The sequence below is a fragment of the Rhinatrema bivittatum genome, chromosome 6, assembly GCF_901001135.1.
Source record: "Rhinatrema bivittatum chromosome 6, aRhiBiv1.1, whole genome shotgun sequence".
In the NCBI taxonomy this organism is placed as follows: Eukaryota; Metazoa; Chordata; class Amphibia; order Gymnophiona; family Rhinatrematidae; genus Rhinatrema; species Rhinatrema bivittatum.
Window position 1 is genome coordinate 204,710,086 of NC_042620.1, and position 19,785 is coordinate 204,729,870.

At 42.8% G+C, this 19,785-nt stretch overlaps 1 protein-coding gene across 9 annotated transcripts in view; it reads right to left on the reverse strand.

Annotated features, from left to right (window-relative positions):
* The window catches only part of MLPH (melanophilin), a 329,932-nt gene that overhangs the window by 203,091 nt on the left and 107,056 nt on the right, over positions 1 to 19,785 (reverse strand). For 8 of the 9 annotated variants that reach the window (XM_029606455.1, XM_029606454.1, XM_029606453.1 and 5 more), the window contains exon 3: positions 12,173 to 12,394. The exons of the other annotated variant lie outside the window; for it this stretch is intronic. In XM_029606455.1, the coding sequence (XP_029462315.1) occupies positions 12,173 to 12,394 (222 nt within the window). The remainder of the gene's footprint in view (positions 1 to 12,172; positions 12,395 to 19,785) is intronic. 9 annotated transcript variants of the gene reach the window in all.

Genomic DNA, 19,785 nt, shown 5'->3' on the forward strand with positions numbered 1-19,785 from the left:
AGATGAAAAAGATATCGTCTATATATCTCGACCACTGTGTGACAAGTTTTAAAAAAGGCGAAGGATATACGACTGTTTCCTCGAATTTAGAGACATATAAGTTGGCGATGTCTATAGGAAACCCACGGATAGAAATAACCTCCTTAAATTTGAAAGTCATCATCCCAGGCGGTTCAAGGAAGGACTACCAGTGGGACAGTTCTTCCGTATTCGGAGAATTTGTTCGGATCCACCGGATTTTTTACTACAAAGCAAAGTATTGAGCGAGAGATTTCGGGAGGGAGGATACCCAGTAAGAACCATCAAGAGGCCCTTCAAAAGGGCCAAATTCTCTGCCCGTGACGATCTTCTACAATACAGGAGTAAAAAACTTCTCCAATTTGGCACGGATACCCTGTCACATGGTAAGGGCAAAGGGCCATCGGCGCCATTTTGATTAGTGGCAGCCGATGGCCTGGGAGCGGGAGATCACTCCCGGGACCCCCACTGGACCACCAGGCACCTGTAAAATGTTTTTTGGGGGGACGGGAGGGTGGGGGAAGCAAAGTGATTAATTTTAAAGGGTCGGGGTAGGTTTAGGGTTATTTTTGTGTGCCATTTTTCCCGCCCTCCCCCAAAACGATAAGAGAACCCCCACGAACAATATCGTGGGGTTTTCCTATCGTTTTGGGGGAGCCCCCGATTTCAGACGATTTTGAAAATATCGACGATATTTTCAATCGTCCGAAGCCCGATTCACATCCCTAGTACAAACAGCACAGTTACCATCAGAGAAAATTTAATGTGGCCCAGCAATGGTATGTTTCTCCCTGTGTGGTGTTAGATGCTGCATCTCAAGGGGTGAGATGCTGGGACAAACCAGGCAGGACAAAGCATTGGATGTTAAATTAAATGTTTACTGATTCTTTAGCAATTAAATTAAAGTCCATTTATCCATAAAGGTGAAACTACAACTGATTGATATACAGAGGTCATTTTCTTCATCTAAGTAGGTGTCCTTTATCTCAGGTATCTAGGTAAAGCTTCTCATGGTGATTTTAAAGTGAACAAAACTCTCCCAAATGGGAATCCTATTAGAAGCGTCCCCTCAAGCAGGAAAAGGTCCTGCCTTAGTTCAGTTTATTCATTGTCACCCTGCCTGTCCTGGTCTCCTAGGGTGGGGATCTTAGGGGAGGTCTCTAAAGATCTTGATCCTTAGTCTTGGTGTCAGTGACTTCTCATGCAGGAAAAGTCTTAGGAATCGGGAACTAGGCTATCTCAGCCCTGGAGCCCTTATGGGGAAGGGTGGCTTAAAAAATCTCCCCACAAAACAATATCTGAATACTTGCTTGCCACAAACATTTCTCAGTGACTGCTGCTAAACTATCACTAGTGATTGCCCCATCTAGGAAATAGATGAAAGTTTAAGTATCCCCTCTGAAAAATCAGGATACGTGTTGGCCATCAAAAATCTCACGCGGGAGGTACTGTCACTGGTGCTTGCCTCACCTAGGAAGTACAGTAAGAAGCTCACAGGTCTTTAGCCCCTTACGGGAGTTCCCATAGGGAATCCAGCAAAAATCTCTCTCACTGCAAAAAATATGAGGGAGATCATAAGAACATGCCATACTGAGTTAGACCAAGGGTCCATCAAGCCCAGCATCCTGTTTCCAACAGTGGCCAATCCAGGCCATAAGAACCTGGCAAGTACCCAAAAACTAAGTCTATTCCATGTTACCGTTGCTAGTAATAGCGGTGGTTATTATCTAAGTCAACTTAATTAATAGCAGGTAATGGACTTCTCCTCCAAGAACTTATCCAATCCTTTTTTAAACACAGCTATACTAACTGCACTAACCACATCCTCTGGCAACAAATTCCAGAGTTTAATTGTGCGTTGAGTGAAAAAGAACTTTCTCCGATTAGTTTTAAATGTGCCACATGCTAACTTCATGGAGTGCCCCCTAGTCTTTCTATTATCCGAAAGAGTAAAAAACCGATTCACGTCTACCTGTTCTATACCTCTCATGATTTTAAACACCTCTATCATATTCCCCTTCAGCCGCCTCTTCTCCAAGCTGAAAAGTCCTAACCTCTTTAGTCTTTCCTCATAGGGGAGCTGTTCCATTCCCCTTATCACAAGGAGTGCACAGTAAGAAATCTCCTCCAAACTACATTTCCTGATGAGGCAGGAAGGCCTCACCAGGGGGTATAAAAACTGCATCCTCACTGCTCTGTGGCTAACTCAAAAGACCACACTGACTACTAAACTAACTGTAGTACATAGGCTGAGGCAACCAATCCCAGTTCTCCAGGTTGGGAGGGGCTGAAGAGGATGGATGGCTCACAGGGCTGTAGTTTTTAAGCAGAGACCTAAGATCATCTGGTGGATGACTTAAGGGGCGCCACACTAGCAAATAATTCACTTCCACAACGCTCCCCTCCTCTCACCCTCCATCTCCTCTTCACTGGGTTGCTCTCCCTTTCATTCTCCTATCTGGTTCCTTTTCCCCCAACATTCACCCCACTCACAACTCCACATTGAACGTCTCACTCTCTCTCTCTCAACCATTTCCTTTTACTGACCTTCTTTCACATTCTCTCATCCTCTACAGTTTGTCTCCCTCACCCTAATGATCTCCTTTCATCCTTCTCCCCATCACCTTCTCTGTGATTCATTTCTCATGCCATGTCATTCTCTTGCATACTCTTCTCTCACCCCACAATATTCTCTCTAACTCTGTATTATAAATACTTCCCCCATCACCTCTTAAAGCTGTCACCACCAATTCCCCCACATCACCCCTCTTTCTTAAACCATTCCTCATCCAGTCTCTGGATCTGATCCTCTTTCACCCTCTCTTCCACCATCACCACCATTGTCTCTTTCTCACACTTACCCTCCATCACTATCTCTGCCTTGCCAACATCTTAATGCCATCTCTGGCTCTTTTTACCCTCGTTGCCACCTCTTGCTTTTACATAGACCTTCCCCATCTGGCTTTCTCTTCCACCCCATTACTACCAGCAATTTTGTAACCCCTCCCGATATATTTTGTCCATGAATCCCTTCTTCCTGCACATTCTCATCACCTCAGATAGTACAAGTTTGTATTGCTGATTTCAAGAAGACAGGGTAGGATATGGCATTAAACTTCCTTTCTCATGATCCCTTGCAAGCGGTCCCCTTTTCATCTCCCGTAATATTTATCCTAACCCATCACACCACCAACTGTCACCCCTTTTCAGTATTTATATCCTATCTATCCCCATCAATCATTTGAAGCTACCTGACCGTGCTCTAACATGCTTCCTTCCTCCTCCCCCATCCCCAAGTTTGACCTCTGCTAATTCCTGAGTCCTGGGATCACGTGCCGTCTGGTCTAGCACCTCTTCTCATATTGAAACAAGGGCATCTAAATGGCAGCTGAAATTTAATGTGGACAAGTGCAAAGTGATGTAAACAGAGAAGAATCATCCAAACTATAGTTACACGATACTGGATTCCATATCAGATGTCATCACCTAGGAAAAGGATCTTGGAGTCACAGTGGACATTCAATACTAGGCATGTGAATTCATTTTAAGCGAATGGGTATTCCGAATGGGACTCTATTCATTGTATTTGTGACATTGAATGGGACTCTATTCATTGTATTTGTGACTCCCTGAAATGAACTGAGGGGCCCCACGAATAAAATGAATCCTATTGGGGGTCACGTAATGTGGTGGGCTCAGTAAGATGTGGGAGGATCGAGCTCCAGCCATCACTCTAATATTTCTGCATTTTTCCTGCACTGACTTGGCTAATTTGTGTCCAGAGATCTCAGATCACAACCCTGATTGCTCTGAGAGACCCTTTTTTGCTCGATATAGCTCCTCCAATGGCTACAAAGGCAGTGAAAAAGGACAAAGAAAAGGCAAAGGCCCCGGACTCCAAAATGGATGCCACTAAGCCATATTCACCTGAAAACCGGTATGCTCTAATACATACCTTCACTTTCAAAGTGCTCATCCTCGGACTTTTAAAGCCAATCTTCCAATTAGTCAGTTTATTCGACTACATAGGCTATGCATGACTGCTGCTGATTTTGAGATACATGCCAAAGATCTTTTTGAACGTTTTTTGCTCATGTATCCGAAAGGCTTATTTACGTGCCAAGTTTGCACATCGTGAGTGGTTATTTCTTCCCTCCTCTGCCTCTGATGACAATTCTTCCTTGTATACTTGTGTTTTGCCTTTTTCTCCCCAGGCACACAGGATTCGACAAGCTATTTTTGACAATTGGCATGTTTTACAGTTGCATGGGGTTTTTCAATCTCTCCCTCGAATCACATTCTCTAGGGCAGAGCTTTCCAAACTTTTCATGTTGGTGACACACTTTTTAGACAAACATAATTTCGGGACACAGTAATTCAGTCTACTAGCAAACCAGAGGTTAAAGGTTAAACGAACGAAATGTATTTCGACAATTTATGTATGTTTCCTTAAATATATACATAATAAAATGTTTCACGACACAACCTATCTTGTGAAAACCTCTCATTTATATTAAAAATATATAATATTCCAAGATTAATGTTATTGTTCTAATTTATGAATAACAATAATAAAACAAAGTTATTGTGTTATTCAATTTACCTCTTTAATGAGATATATGAGCTTGATGGGATGAACACAGATTTTGAATATTTGGTAGGGATGTGAATTGTTTTTTGACGATTTAAAATATCGTCCGATATATTTTAAATCGTCAAAAATAGTTAGAGGCGATATTTAATAGGAATTCCCCCGATTTATCGTCAAAAATCGTAAATCGGGGGAAGAGGGAGGGGAAGGGGGAGGGCGGGAAAACCAGCAAACTAAAACATCCCTAAAACCCACCCTGACCCTTTAAAATAAATCCCCCACTCTCCCGAACCCCCCCAAAATGTCTTAAATTACCTGGGGTCCAGTGGGGGGGGTCTTGTTGTGATCTTCCACTCTCGGGCGTCGGGCGTGTTGATAGAAAATGGCGCCGGCACCATTTTGGTTCCTGTTCCCCGACGTCACGAGCGTAGGAGATCACATACATACATATTCATGCTCTTATACCCACCATAACTTATCGCTCTCACAGACACTGACACACTCTCAGGCTCTAAGACACTCTCTCCTCCTCCACACACACCCCCCCACACAAACTCTTACTCCCCTGGATTTTCTCATACACACTCATGCTCTCACTCTCTCTGGCTCCATCACATACACACAAACACACACACCCAGGCAAGTTCCCAATCATTCTCACACAAACACACACACCCAGGCAAGCTCCCAGTCATTCTCACACACTGAAACTGCCCCCAGGCAGGCTCCCATTCATTTTCACACCACTCCCTCACCATCCCCCAGGCATGCACACATTCATTCTCACACAAACAGACCCCCAGGCAAGCACCAATTCATTCTCACACACACAGACCCCCAGGCAGGCACCAATTCATTCTCACACACACAGACCCCCAGGCAGGCACCAATTCATTCTCACACACACAGACCCCCAGGCAGGCACCAATTCATTCTCACACACACACACACACATACACCACACACAGGCAGGCACCTATTCTCACACATACAAACCCCAGGAAGACACCCATACATTCTCATACACAGAGACACCCTCAGGCAGGCACCCATACATTCACACACATACACCCCCAAGCAGTCTCCCATTCATACACATGCACACTAAAGGCAGACCCCCTCTCTTTCTTTTGCCAGCAACCTCAGAGCCTCTCTCATTCCTCTGCTGCCACTGTCACTGATGCCGCATGGCTATTTGGGAGGCGCTGGTTGCTGCTATTGGCACTGAAGCCCATTCTGCTGCCTCCTCTGTGTAGGCCCCGTGGGTTTCCACTTCCTCCATGTTGATCTCGTACATTGTGAAATCCGCATAGAGAAAGTGCTACTCTTGCACATTACCAAAGATTACATGTGCCAATCAGTAAAAAGTAATTTATTTATTTTTTTTTTTTTACCTTTGCTGTATGATCTTAGTTTTCTATCGGTTGGTCACAGGCTTTTTTGTTCCACCTCCCCTTTCTTATTTTTTTGCCAATTCTTTTCATATTGTCTTTTTTTTCTATTTCTTTTCTCTCCATCTATCTTCTTCCCTCAAACATACAGTCAGGTTCTCATTCTTAATTGCTTTCTCTCTCTCTCACACACACACAGGCTCTCACTCTCACATGCTCTCTCTCTCATACAATCATTCATACACAGTCTCTCTCTTGCACATGCTGTCTGACTCACACACCCAGGCTCTCTCTCACTCCCACATGCTGTCTTGCTCAAATACAGACTCTCACTATCACATGCTCTCTCTCATACAATCATTCATACACACAGGCTCTCACTGGCACATGCTGTCTCTCTCACACACATCCAGGCTCTCACATGCTGTCTCTGCAAACATTCAGGTCCTCACTCCCGCACACAGTCTCTCAACTCATCTCATACACGCACACAATCTCTCAACTCATCTCATACACGCACTCTACGGGCCCTCAGCCTCTCTCTTACCTCTGGGCTCCTCTTCACGGGTCGCTGCAGGCTGGGCTCTGCAGCAGCCCTGTTCTTTGCGGGCCGATCCGCAGCAGCGGCGACCCTCTTCTTCGTGGGCCGATCCGCCTATGACCTGTGATTTGCATCTTTTAAAGACGTCACTGCATGACATCACATCTGTTTGAATATTTATTGAGACGCCGACGTCAGCCTCGTTTCCTCCTTGCAATGAAGAAGAACTTCTGAAACTTCGTGTCCATCTTGAACAGGTAGCCTACAGTGGTCAGATAAGTTTTTGCCTTTCCTTTTCACTTTGAGAATGTTTTTTTAAGATCGTGTTTTGTTTTACCTTAGGCAAATACTCCTTTGTTGATATTGTTCAGATGCCCCTGAGGAAGCTCTTCCTGCGAAACACCAGCTGTGTTGGGCTGTGTTTATACTTTGCATTGAGAGATTGCTTATTAACTCTTTTTCACATTGTCAACGGAGTTGAATGTCTATCAAAGACTGTTTTTGAAAGTCTTTTTGACTGACTTTTTAACCTTATGTTAAAACCAAAAACTTAAAAAAATTATTTTTTCAATTAATAAAATTAATTTTTACAGTGATGGTGAATTAGAAGACCGGTTGGGTTTTGGGTTAAAATCACAACGTCTGGCTTGATGACACCTTCACTTAGGCTATAATTAAATCTTATTCGGTTGCCCTTTTTGTCAACAGTTTTACTGATTGGGTTACTGTATTGACTCCCTTTGTTATAGACTTCAATTACCCAATATTGACTGGGTAAATGTATCATCGGGACACGCTAGAGAGATACATTCCTGGATGGAATAAATGATAGCTTTATGGAGCAATTGGTTCAGGAACCGACGAGAGAGGGAGCAATTTTAGATCTAATTCTCAGTGGAGCACAGGACTTGGTGAGAGAGGTAACGGTGGTGGGGCCGCTTGGCAATAGTGATCATAATATGGTCAAATTTGAATTAATGACTGGAAGAGGAACAGTATGCAAATCCACGGCTCTCGTGCTAAACTTTCAAAAGGGAAACTTTGATAAAATGAGAAGAATTGTTAGAAAAAAACTGAAAGGAGCAGCTACAAAAGTAAAAAATGTGCAAGAGGCGTGGTCATTGTTAAAAAATACCATTCGGTAGCAGAAGCAGGACGCTTTACCTGGTGAGATTGAGCCAGAGAGAAAAGCTTTGTCTTCCCGCCTGCCCCGACGGCTGGGAGGGGCCAACGCCATAAAATCTGCGTGAGAGCGGTGCTACGCTATAGCAGAAGCAGGACGCTTTACCTGGTGAGATTGAGCCAGAGAGAAACAGCTTCGTCTTCCCGCCTGCCCCGATGGCTGGGAGGGGCCAACGCCATAAAATCTGCATGAGTGCGGCACGCGGCTTTGTCCGGCTTAGTCCGGATTAGACGGATTAGGCGCAAGAGCTCTTGAATTTCTGCTACCTCAGCATGGGTGAACTTTGAATTTTTTCAGACTCTGTGGCACCAGCGCCTCTGTCATAGCGTCTTAATTTCTTATTCCAGCAAGTTTTCCTTGATGTGATAATGCCGGCAAAAAGAAAGGGGAGACCTAGAGCGTACCCTTCTAGCTCAGAGATCCCAGCTGGACAGAAAACAATCACACAATGTGTCACAGTTTCAAGCGCTAGGGTGCTAAGAAGTCCGGCTGCTGAGCTTCAGGAAGGAGCTGGAGATTCAGCCTTGGAAGTTTCCCTTAGCCCATTAGACGACCGTCTACCACCATCTGCTCGAGTGACATCGACACCACGACTGACTCTGAGCCCCTTCAGGCTGAGCCCCTTCAGGCTGATCAAGAAGATCAGCCTGAAGGGGTGGAATCTTTGGGTGCTCAAGCAAGAAACCCAGTGGAGAATGAAGAATCTCATGGAGGAGATAACATCTTGGGAGGAGTAGAAGATCATCCGTCTAATAGAGGGGAGGCCTTGGGACAGAACCTCCTTCCCAATCCCATTATTGAGATAGCCTTGGAAAAGCCACAAGTTGTCACCTTAGACAGCTTGTGGAGTTTATCATCTGCAATGGCGAAATCCATAATAGATTGCTCTCAAAAGATTAATGTAGTATCCAATCAACTAGAGTCCTTCAATGTTAATTTTGATGGATATAAAATGGAAGTTTCTGGAAAACTTGTTGAATTGGAAACAGGTTTGAAGCAAGTTAGAGATGTTCAAACAGTGTTAATACAGGATTGTGGGTTGATTAAAAGAAGAATGGAAAGGACTGAAAACTCCTTAAGGCATTTAAATTTGAGAATTATAAATTTTCCTAGGGTAGTGGGAGAATTGCCTAGAACAACTGTTAATCGTTATATTCGAGAAATATTGGAAATTCCCCCTGATAAAGTCCCACCCCTAGAAAAGGTTTATTTCCTGCCTATAAGGAAGAGTCAATCAACACCACCTACTCAGAATATATTAGAGAACTTAACTGAGTTTCTGGAATCATCCACATATGAGATTATTGAAAAATCAACCCTTTTGATTTCATTTTTTAATGAAAATGATTTGGGTATAATAATGAGAGCTTATTTTAGAAAGATCAAGGTACCCTTTATGGGCTCTTGTATACGGATATTTCCAGATCTAACAAGAGAGACTCAACAGAAGAGAAAGAGGTTTCTAGCATTGAGGCAGGAGGCTTTAGAGCTGGGAGCTACTTTCATACTCAGGTTCCCATGTAAATGTGTTCTTAAGTATGGAAGTGAGACCTATATATTTTTCCAGTCAGAGCAATTAAAGGATTTTGTTGATGCTAAGAAATTAGAACATCAGGGGAGCGGTAGTACAATTAGTCTAGAAAGGAATGCTTGAAATAGTCTGTTTTTTCCTTAAAAAGCTATAATGTTTCATATAGTATCTCCTTATATAATGTGGGTTCTCCCTTGCTTGTATAGGGATCTAATGGAAGTATTAGTTAAGTAATTAGCTATTTCAGGAAAATTGTATTCTTAGTTTAGAATTATTTCAATCTTGATACAATACTCATATTTCTGTAACAAAGGAATCGTTGTAATTGGATTGTTTTTTCAAACCTAATAAAGAGAATTAAAAAAAAAATACCATTCTAGAAGCACAGTCCAGATGTATTTCACACATTAAGAAAGGTGGAAAGAAGGCAAAACGATTACCGGCATGGTTAAAAGGGGAGGTGAAAGAAGCTATTTTAGCCAAAAGATCTTCATTCAAAAATTGGAAGAAGGATCCAACAGAAGAAATAGGATAATGCATAAACATTGGCAAGTTAAATGTAAGACATTGATAAGACAGGCTAAGAGAGAATTTGAAAAGAAGTTGGCCATAGAGGCAAAAACTCACAGTAAAAACGTTTTTAAATATATCCGAAGCAGAAAGCCTGTGAGGGAGTCAGTTGGATCGTGAGATGATCGAGGGGTTAAAGGGGCACTTAGAGAAGATAAGGCCATCGCGGAAAGATTAAATGATTTCTTTGCTTCAGTGTTTACTGAAGAGGATGTTGGGGAGGTACCAGTACTGGAGAAGGTTTTCATGGGCAATGATTCAGATGGACTGAATCAAATCACGGTGAACCTAGAAGATTTGGTAGACCTGATTGACAAATTGAAGAGTAGTAAATCACCTGGACCAGATGGTATACACCCCAGAGTTCTGAAAGAACTAAAAAATGAAATTTCAGACCTATTAGGAAAAATTTGTAACCTATCATTAAAATCATCCATTATACCTGAAGACTGGAGGATAGCTAATGTAACCCCCAATATTTAAAAAGGGCTCCAGGGGCGATCCGGGAAACTACAGACCGGTTAGCCTGACTTCAGTGCCAGGAAAAATAGTGGAAAGTGTTCTAAACATCAAAATCACAGAACATATAGGGGTAGATTTTAAAAAAGTGCGCCTTCGCGTACTTTTGTTGGCGCAACAGGCGCCAACAAAAGTACGCTGGATTTTAGTAGATACGCGCGTAGCCGCGCGTATCCGCTAAAATCCTGGATCGGCGCGCGCAAGGCTGCCGATTTCGTGTAGCCGGCGCGCGCCGAGCAGCCTACCTCCGTTCCCTCCGAGGCCGCTCCGCTCCGCTCAGAGTAATTAAATCGCAAGCAGATTGTGATAAATTGCAGGAAGACCTTGTAAGACTGGAAAATTGGGCATTGAAATGGCAGATGAAATTTAATGTGGATAAGTGCAAGGTGATGCATATAGGGAAAAATAACCCATGCTATAGTTACACAATGTTAGGTTCCATATTAGGTGCTACAACCCAAGAAAGAGATCTAGGCGTCATAGTGGATAACACATTGAAATCGTCGGTTCAGTGTGCTGCGGCAGTCAAAAAAGCAAACAGAATGTTGGGAATTATTAGAAAGGGAATGGTGAATAAAACAGAAAATGACATAATGCCTCTGTATCGCTCCATGGTGAGACCGCACCTTGAATACTGTGTACAATTCTGGTCGCCGCATTTCAAAAAAGATGTAATTGTGATGGAGAAGGTACAGAGAAGGGCTACCAAAATGATAAGGGGAATGGAACAGCTCCCCTATGAGGAAAGACTAAAGAGATTAGGACTTTTCAGCTTGGAGAAGAGACAGCTGAGGGGGGATATGATAGAGGTGTTTAAAATCATGAGAGGTCTAGAATGGCTAGATGTGAATCGGTTATTTACTCTTTTGGATAATAGAAAGACTAGGGGGCACTCCATGAAGTTAGCATGTGGCACATTTAAAACTAATCGGAGAAAGTTCTTTTTCACTCAACGCACAATTAAACTCTGGAATTTGTTGCCAGAGGATGTGGTTAGTGCAGTTAGTGTAGCTGTGCTTAAAAAAGTATTGGATAAGTTCTTGGAGGAGAAGTCCATTACCTGCTATTAAGTTGACTTAGAAAATAGCCACTGCTTTTACTAGCAACGGTAACATGGAATAGACTTAGTTTTGGGGTACTTGCCAGGTTCTTATGGCCTGGATTGGCCACTGTTGGAAACAGGTTGCTGGGCTTGATGGACCCTTGGTCTGACCCGGTATGGCATGTTCTTATGTTCTTCCTCCATTGATTTGAATGTACAATAAAAAATGAATGTAACAAATGAACTAATTTTTTTTCTTCCAAAACTAATGAAATGAATTGCAGTACCCACAAAACAAACCAACAAACTGTAACAATTTTTTTAAGGTTGCACATCTCAAGACAGTACTATGAAACCTTCATCTAACTATGAAACAGCGGTCATAAAAAGCAAATAAAATGTTCTACCTAGAAAATTCTAAGTAGGTTAGCCAGATAAGACTTATCCGGCTAACTTACAAGGGATATTTAGCAACATGGCTATGCTGCTGAATATTTTCAAATAAGTCGCTAGTTAGTTGGATAAGTCTTAACTGGTTAACTTTAGGTCTTACTCATCCAGTTAACTTTAGGTCTTACTCATCCAGTTAACATAGTCTGATAAATTTAAATATTGCTACTTATCTAGCTATGCTATCCTGATAAGTAGCTCCCCTCCAAAATGCTCATTTCCTGCCCACCGCTTAGCCAGAAGAGTACTTCTTTGGCTAAGTACTTATCCGGATAAGTGGTGGCTTGTACTTCTGCTGTATATTAAGTAACCTTCCACTCCCTTCAGCCTTTTTACCTGGCGATGCAGCAAGAATCACAGACCCAGCTCTGATCCTTCTTGTTGTAGAGACTGCAGTTCTTGCAGGTGTAGAAGTGGCAGTCTTGACATTGCCGTTTGCTGTTGACCAAGAACTTGAAAGGATGGAGGCAGTGCACACAGTGAGTCTCATTCAGGTGCGCTTGATTGGACAGCAGCTCCCGCTTGATGCTTTCTTTTTCTACCTTACATTTTAGGTCCCTGCAAGGAAAAAAAAAGGGGGAACTCTGGCAGATTGAAAAAGATGCTGCAAGAGGTCTGAGGGTGAGGAAAATAATGTTTATTTTGCCAAGTTTTGTTGAGTACCTTCACATGGTGAACTTGTATTACATTTAGACCTATCTTAGCAAGATGACTGTTACTACTACAGAAGTAAGAAAAGAAGCAAAAAGAAAAATTCATACTGGCTACATATTACCCAGGATAAAAACAGTGCTTAACCTTATCCTCAGCACTAGGGCTAATGATGGTGGTAGCGATAGTGCAGAATCTTCAGATGAAGACAACTCTGACTGTAAGGACTGACTACCCAGTGGCCTAATGGTTATTTAATGAATTTATTTGATGGTCACTTATAACTTAAATAGGAGACCTGAATCTGGCTCCCATCGTCAGTTTCTTGGACTCATAAATACTTCTTTGCCATAGAAGCTGCTGAGACATTACATGAAACCAGGCAAGGCGGAGCACTCTGACCCAGGAAAGCAAGGCAGGAAGATTATGATTGCCACCATGGCGGTGGCTCCTACAGGCCAACTAGTGGCACTGAGAATGTGCCTGGGAAGCATCTATCCAGTCCTGGGGCCAGTAAGGGCTGTCTGTCTGTCTAGGAATTACCATCTGAGGAGAGACAGACCACTAAAAAACTGTTTGAAGGTACTTGGGGGAGGAAAAAAAGAGGAAAAAAATTATCAAGATGGAAAATCATCTCTTTTAACAAGGAAGGAGCACAACAAGTAAACTTCTTCCATTTTCCAAGAATTTGTTACTTCTCACCAAAGATCTTTTGCTGTTGGATTTAGTACTGAATGTTTAGAGGTAAAGTAGCAAAATATTTTTTTAAAAAACAATGAAAATAATGTGTGATTTAAAACACTTCTATGAATGTACAATGTGTTAAATTTCTGATTTGCAAATAATTTGCAATGGCAGTAACTATATTTTAATACCTTGGCTGCCATGTCCTACTAAATTTAAGCACCCTCCGTGTGACCCTTACATCTGTATAGATGTGACCTTTAAGCTCTACCTTGTTAAGCAGTAGGGGAGTTGAGAGAGAAGGATGAACATTTAAACCATGATGATATGCACAGACAGACCCTGAACAAACACAGAATAAGGTAACCACAACTTAGAAACAGAAACATACAAACAAAAACTCGATTGGAATCCTGAAGAAGCCAGAATCCATATGCAGTCCAACACCAGAGAAACAGAATCAGAAATACATTTCCTGCTGTACAAAATGCAAAGATACCATGAGATGCACATTCCCAAAGTTGACATATTCCATTCAGTAAACTAAAAATTAAAAGCTTTTTCTCTACCTTTTTGTCTAGACATTTTTCTAACCACTTTGGTCCTCATCTCTTTTTTCTGATTTTCCCTTATTGATCCCCTAAACTCGTTCTCAGTCTTTTGTCCATTTTCCATTTCTTCTCTTTCCTCCTGTCTTCCTCAGTTCCCGCAATACATCTCTCTCTGACATTGATCTTTCTCTGTCATTTCATTTTTCTCTCCCTCTCACTGCCTCATTATAAACTCATAGTAAGATTTCATCCCTCTTTCTCCTCCTCATGTTCTCCATCTCCCCAGTTCACTTTGCAATTATCTCCTCTCATCCCTCCATCTACGCCCTTTATCATCGCCAGCTGTCTGGCTCCCTTGTCCTTTCCCTCAATAGCTGACTCCATTCTTGCTCTCTGAAACATCTTCTCCCAGATCATCCTTCTCTCCCTCACCTTCCATTTTCTCCTCCTCTTCCCACCTGCATATCTTTTATCCACCCATCCCCTCTTTCCCTCCCTCAATTATAACCCTCCCCTTCCATCCTCATTCATCTTCCTCCCTTGCCTACCATTCATCTCTCTCTCTCTTCCATTCTGTCCAGTCTTCCATCCTCTCCTCCACTCCCTCACCTTCCAGCCCCCTTCCCCTCCTCTTTCTCCCTCCAACACCCTCGCCTTCTATGGGTAATCCCACCCCGGTGTGCCAGTCTAGCACCGGTGAGGCCATAAAGTTATTTATACTCTTTGGGGCAGGAACCCTGACTAGCTCTTATAGCTCCTTTACTTCCCAAGGTGTAGATTCATCAAACTGGGGGAAGGAAAGGAGTCCTTTCAGGTCCTGATGTGACAGGGGTGGTTTCCTTACACATTCCCTTATGTTTCCCCTGGGGAGGATGTTGGTCCCTGATTTGGGTGCAGAGAGAGAGCAAAAATAAATACTCTGGAGCCACTTGGTTAGTGTCCAAAATAAAAGTCTTTACTGTTAAGCACCGATGGTGAATGTCAAAAAACTCAAACTGCAGCACCACAGGAATCTCTCTTGACTCCCTGTATAGACTCTTCCCTCTATCTGTGCAGGACTCATTTCTATCAGGACAGAAAAAAACATCAACTCTCTTGGATTTAGGTAAAGTGAAGATCCCAGAGGAGCAGGGTCTTTTAGACAGTCAAACCCCTTCCAAGCTGATAGAAGGTAAAGTCTGTGGCACAGAGGATACATCCTCTCATTCTCTTCCCAGGGCGATGAACACTGGATGGGTTTCCTTTGCTCATGGTTACCAGTGATGTTTCCTTTACTCATGGTTAGCAGATCTTAGGATCTCCTTGATTTTACACAGTTTCTTTAGTATTCTCTTTCTGGGACCTTGATGTAAGGGACCCTCTTTGAAACAAGCAGTTCTCTTGCTTCTAACAAGAAGGAAGTGGCAGCTAAAACCTTCTTCCTGGGTCTTCTAACAAAATGGATTCTTTCCCTCAAAAAACTAATATTAACACCAGAGCAGTTCCTTGCAGTGGGTCATTGTCACCTCCTTCCTCACTGAGGTTATGGAAGGCAGGTCTTCCCTATCCCAGGGTGTCCCAAACACCAAGAAAGGCCCAGATGTCTCACAAGGTTCCTACCATGAAACATCTCAAAACCCTCAAAAGCAACCTAGAGGGATATCCCAACCAGCTAGTGAGTAGGCTAGAAGGAAAAACCTCCCGACCCTGGTCAGGACCAACAGTCTGGGTTAGCCAGATTTTACTGACTGGGCCTGTAAAACAACAAAAGGTAAACTCCTAATATCTCTGCACTCTGTGCTAACAGAAAGGGACTGCCTCTCAGGCTCACTAAATAGACTTCCAGGGGATGGCGATTCCAGACTCCACAGAAGGAGGAGCTGTATTTGAATGGTACCTCCCTCTACTCTAACCTTCTTTCTCCAGCTGAAACAGGGACTTAACCAGGTCCTAATGGTGACGTGACTGTAGAGTGTCACAGATGCCTCCCCTCCTCTCCCTCACTATTCAACCAATCATCTTCCATTCTTTTCCTCCTCCTCTCCCAACACCCTCTTCCTTCCTTTCCCCCCTATTTCTCCCTTCCATCCACCTCCTCTATCCAATCCTCCCACTTTCCATACTTCCCCTTTTATTCCCTCCTCTTCCAACCCACCATCTCTTTAATCTACCCCTCCTCTATTTCCCCTTCACCTTCTTGTGGTTGCTCGAGCGGTCAGTGGGTTAGGTACAGTCAGAAGAAATCACCATTAGACTCTGAGGGCCAGATTTTAAATGCCCTGCGCGTGTAAATCCAGCTGGATTTATGTGCGCAGGGCCCTCGCACGCCGGCACGCCTATTTTGCATAGGCCGCTGGCGCGCGCACAGCCCCAGGACGCATGTAAGTCCCGGGGCTTTGTAAAAGGGGCGGGGAGGGGACGCGCTTGGGGCGTGTCCGGGGTCAGGGGGTGGTTTGGGGCGGGACCGGGGGCGTGGCGCCGGCCAGGGGGCATGGTCGAGGCCTCCGGACCAGCCCCCGGGTCGGGTGATGGCGCGCTAGTAGCCCACTGGCGCGCGCAGATTTACGCCTGCTTTCAGGAGGCGTAAATCTGCCAACAAAAGGTAGGGGGGTTTTAGATAGGGCCGGGGGGTGGGTTAGGTAGGGGAAGGGAGGGGAAGGTGCAGGGGGGTGGAAAGAAAGTTCCCTCCGAAGCCGCTCAAATTTCAGAGCGGCCTCGGAGGGAACAGGCAGCGCGCGCTGGGCTTGGCGCGCGCAGGTTGCACAAAAGTGCACCCCCTTGCTTGCACCGACCCCGGATTTTATAAGATACTCGCGGCTACGCGCGTATCTTATAAAATCCAGCGTACTTTTGTTCGCACCTGGTGCGCGAACAAAAGTACGCGCTCGCGCAAAATTATAAAATCTACCCCTGAGTGTGCTTCAGTTCTTGAGAAAAACATTGTAGTGTTGCCAGAAAAGAGAGAAATGCATGCAGAATTTCAAGATCCATAACCAAAAGAAAAAGCTAATTGAGATGGATAACTCTGTCATCAGTGGCACAACTGCAAAAGGAAAGAGTGAAGTGAATAACAAAATCTCAACTAAAGTCTCATAAGGAGTCCAAGAAAAGCAATAACCTTAAAGAGAGAACCTGGAAAGCTATGACCACAAATGCTCATAGTTTGGGAAATAAAATCCCAGATCTGCAGGCCCTAATGACTGAGGCAGAATTGGACATTGTTGCTATCACAGAAACATGGTTCACAGAATCTCATGATTGGGATACAACAATACCAGGCTATAACTTGTTAAGGAAGGACAGAGTGGCTAGAAAAGGGGGAGGTGTGGCTCTTTATGTCAGAAACAATATCCAAGCATCTGAGCTGCAAGGAAGTTGGGGCAAGGAAGAAGCACTATGGGTCGACCTAAAAAAAGATGACGGAGCATCCATTTATATTGGAGTGGTTTACAGGCCTCCAAACCAAAAGGAAGAGCTGGACAGAGATCTGGTTGAAGACATCCATAAGATAGGTAAGAAGGGAGAAGTGGTGATCGTTGGTGACTTTAATATGCCAGATGTAGACTGGAAAATCCCATCTGCACAATCTAAAAATAGTAGAGCGATAGTGGATGCCATGCAAGTAACTTTGTTCAAACAAATGGTAATGGAACCCACGAGAGAAGGAACTATACTTGACTTAGTGCTCACTAATGGAGATAATGTCTCTGATGTCCAGGTGGGCACCCACCTCAGAACCAGTGATCATCAAACGGTATGGTTTAATATCACTAAAAGAATATGGAAAAGAAGCACAAAGACCCGAGTTTTACAGTTCAAAAACACGGACTTTGAGGAAATGGGGAAGTACCTGGAGGAAGAACTAAAAGGATGGGAGAACGAGAGAGATGTGGATCAGCAGTGGACCAATCTAAAAGGAGCAAACACCAAGGCAACTACTCTATATGTTAGAAATGTAAAGAAAAGCAAAAGAAAATTGAAACCTATCTGTTTCTCAAAGGAGGTGGCTGACAAAATTAAAGCTAAAAGAACAGCATTCAAGAAATATAAAAGATCCCAAAGGGAGGAGCACAAAGAAGAATATTTGATTCAACTGAGGGAGACAAAGAAATCAATCAAGTCGGCAAAACGTCAAGCGGAAGAGAGGATTACCAAGGAGATAAAAAATGGTGACAAAACATTTTTCAGATAAATCAGCGAAAAGAGAAAAGTCCAAAGTGGTATAGTGAAATTGAAAGGTGGAAATGATCAATGTATGGAGAGAGACGAAGAAATGGCAGAAATATTAAACGAATACTTCAGCTCTGTGTTCACTAAAGAAGACCCTGGAGAAGGACCATCTCTACACAACAAGAAACTGGAGGGAAGTGGTATAGATGAAAATCCTTTTACAGTAGAAAATGTATGGGAAGAGCTAAAGAATGTGAAAGTGGACAAAGCCATGGGGCCTGATGGGATTCATCCAGTGTTCAAAATCCAACAGTCACTCCTTGTGACCTGGTTCAAGTCAATTTATCCTCCATTGCCTCAGGTATAAACTTAGGACCTCATTTACTAAGCATTCTTCCTTAGACACAAAAAGAGAGAAAAGCCTTATATTCTAAGCCCTCCAGGGATAAGGAAATACCTTCAATACCTGAACATAATCTGCTTTGAAGTGCCAGAAAAAAGCAGAATATAAATAAATTGCCCTTACACAATCGGATGTACAATATTCCCAGTCTGATGTATAATATTCACATGGCACTTGCCTCCCCATAGTAAATTTTATGACTGTAGCTGAAAAAACAATGCATATGAAAAATTGAAACTGATTCACTGAAGCCCTTGAAGGCCCTGACTGCACGCCACTTACTAGACAATGTTATAGTTCCAAACATTTTCTCCAGTTTCAGATGGAATATGCTACATATGACACACAAATTTAGCATAAAAAGAAGCCCTTATTTTCCTCCCTAAATACACATGAAAAAAACAACACAGTATATTATGGTTTTTAACATTTTATTTCAAACACCCCTTCCCCCCCCCAAAAAAAAAAAAAACAGAATTCTTGCAGCCACAGACTTTGCAAACATCTTAGCAGTGAAATATTTAAGTATTTTTGTACATTAACAAATCACATTATATAAAAAAGAAATTGCTAACATCCCAATTTACCTTTACACATTCTGAATTATGGAAAAAAAATCTTTGTTTAATAATATCCTAAGTTTTATACATTACACATAATTTTCTGGTTAATTATATAACATGGAGATTTTGGTTTCTCATTTGAAGCACTGATGTTTCGTCATCAGTAATTGAAGTTGAAATGTTACATTCCAAAGTTTATTTGCTTTTAGGGCTATGATTAGGAGGGATTGTTCTGCAATGTTTGATTTGTAGGATGGGCCTTTAAGAGAGGTTTTCTAGCTAGGTGCGGCTCGGAAACTGCTCTTCCGGGGAAAAAATCCTATCCTACAACACAAAGCTTCTAAGCATAGCACCAGTAATTGCAATACAGTCTGCAGTTTCTATTTTCTTACCACATAGCATAAAAGAAACTCCAAAGTGTATTGTTTGGTTATTGAGCCAATATATTCAATATATATTCAATATATTCAATAGTGCAGCTGCTATCTTTGCTATCATGGACAGTGAATAAATATGAATCTAAAATAATAATAGGATCATCTAGAGCAGGGATGCTCAAACCGGTCTTACGGGCCCCCCAGCCCGTTGGGTTTTCAGGATATGCCTAATAAATATGCATGAGATTTATTTGCATGCACTACCTCCTATATATGCAAATATTTTTCACGCATATTCATTAGAGATATCCTGAAAACCCGACTGGCTGGGGGGGGGCCCATAGGACCAGTTTCAGTACCTCTGATCTAGAGTAATGCCCCGGAAAAGTAGTTCTGGAAAATAATTTTTAGTAGCCAGCATGATAAGTGGGAGTGCCTACTCATCACTCAGTCTAAATAATTTGCTACGTTACATATATCTTTATTGATTCTGCAAGCAAGGTGAGAGCTAATTGTGCCTTTCTAGGATAACATTGTAATACAGTAAATGTTGGCAGAAAAACACCCACGT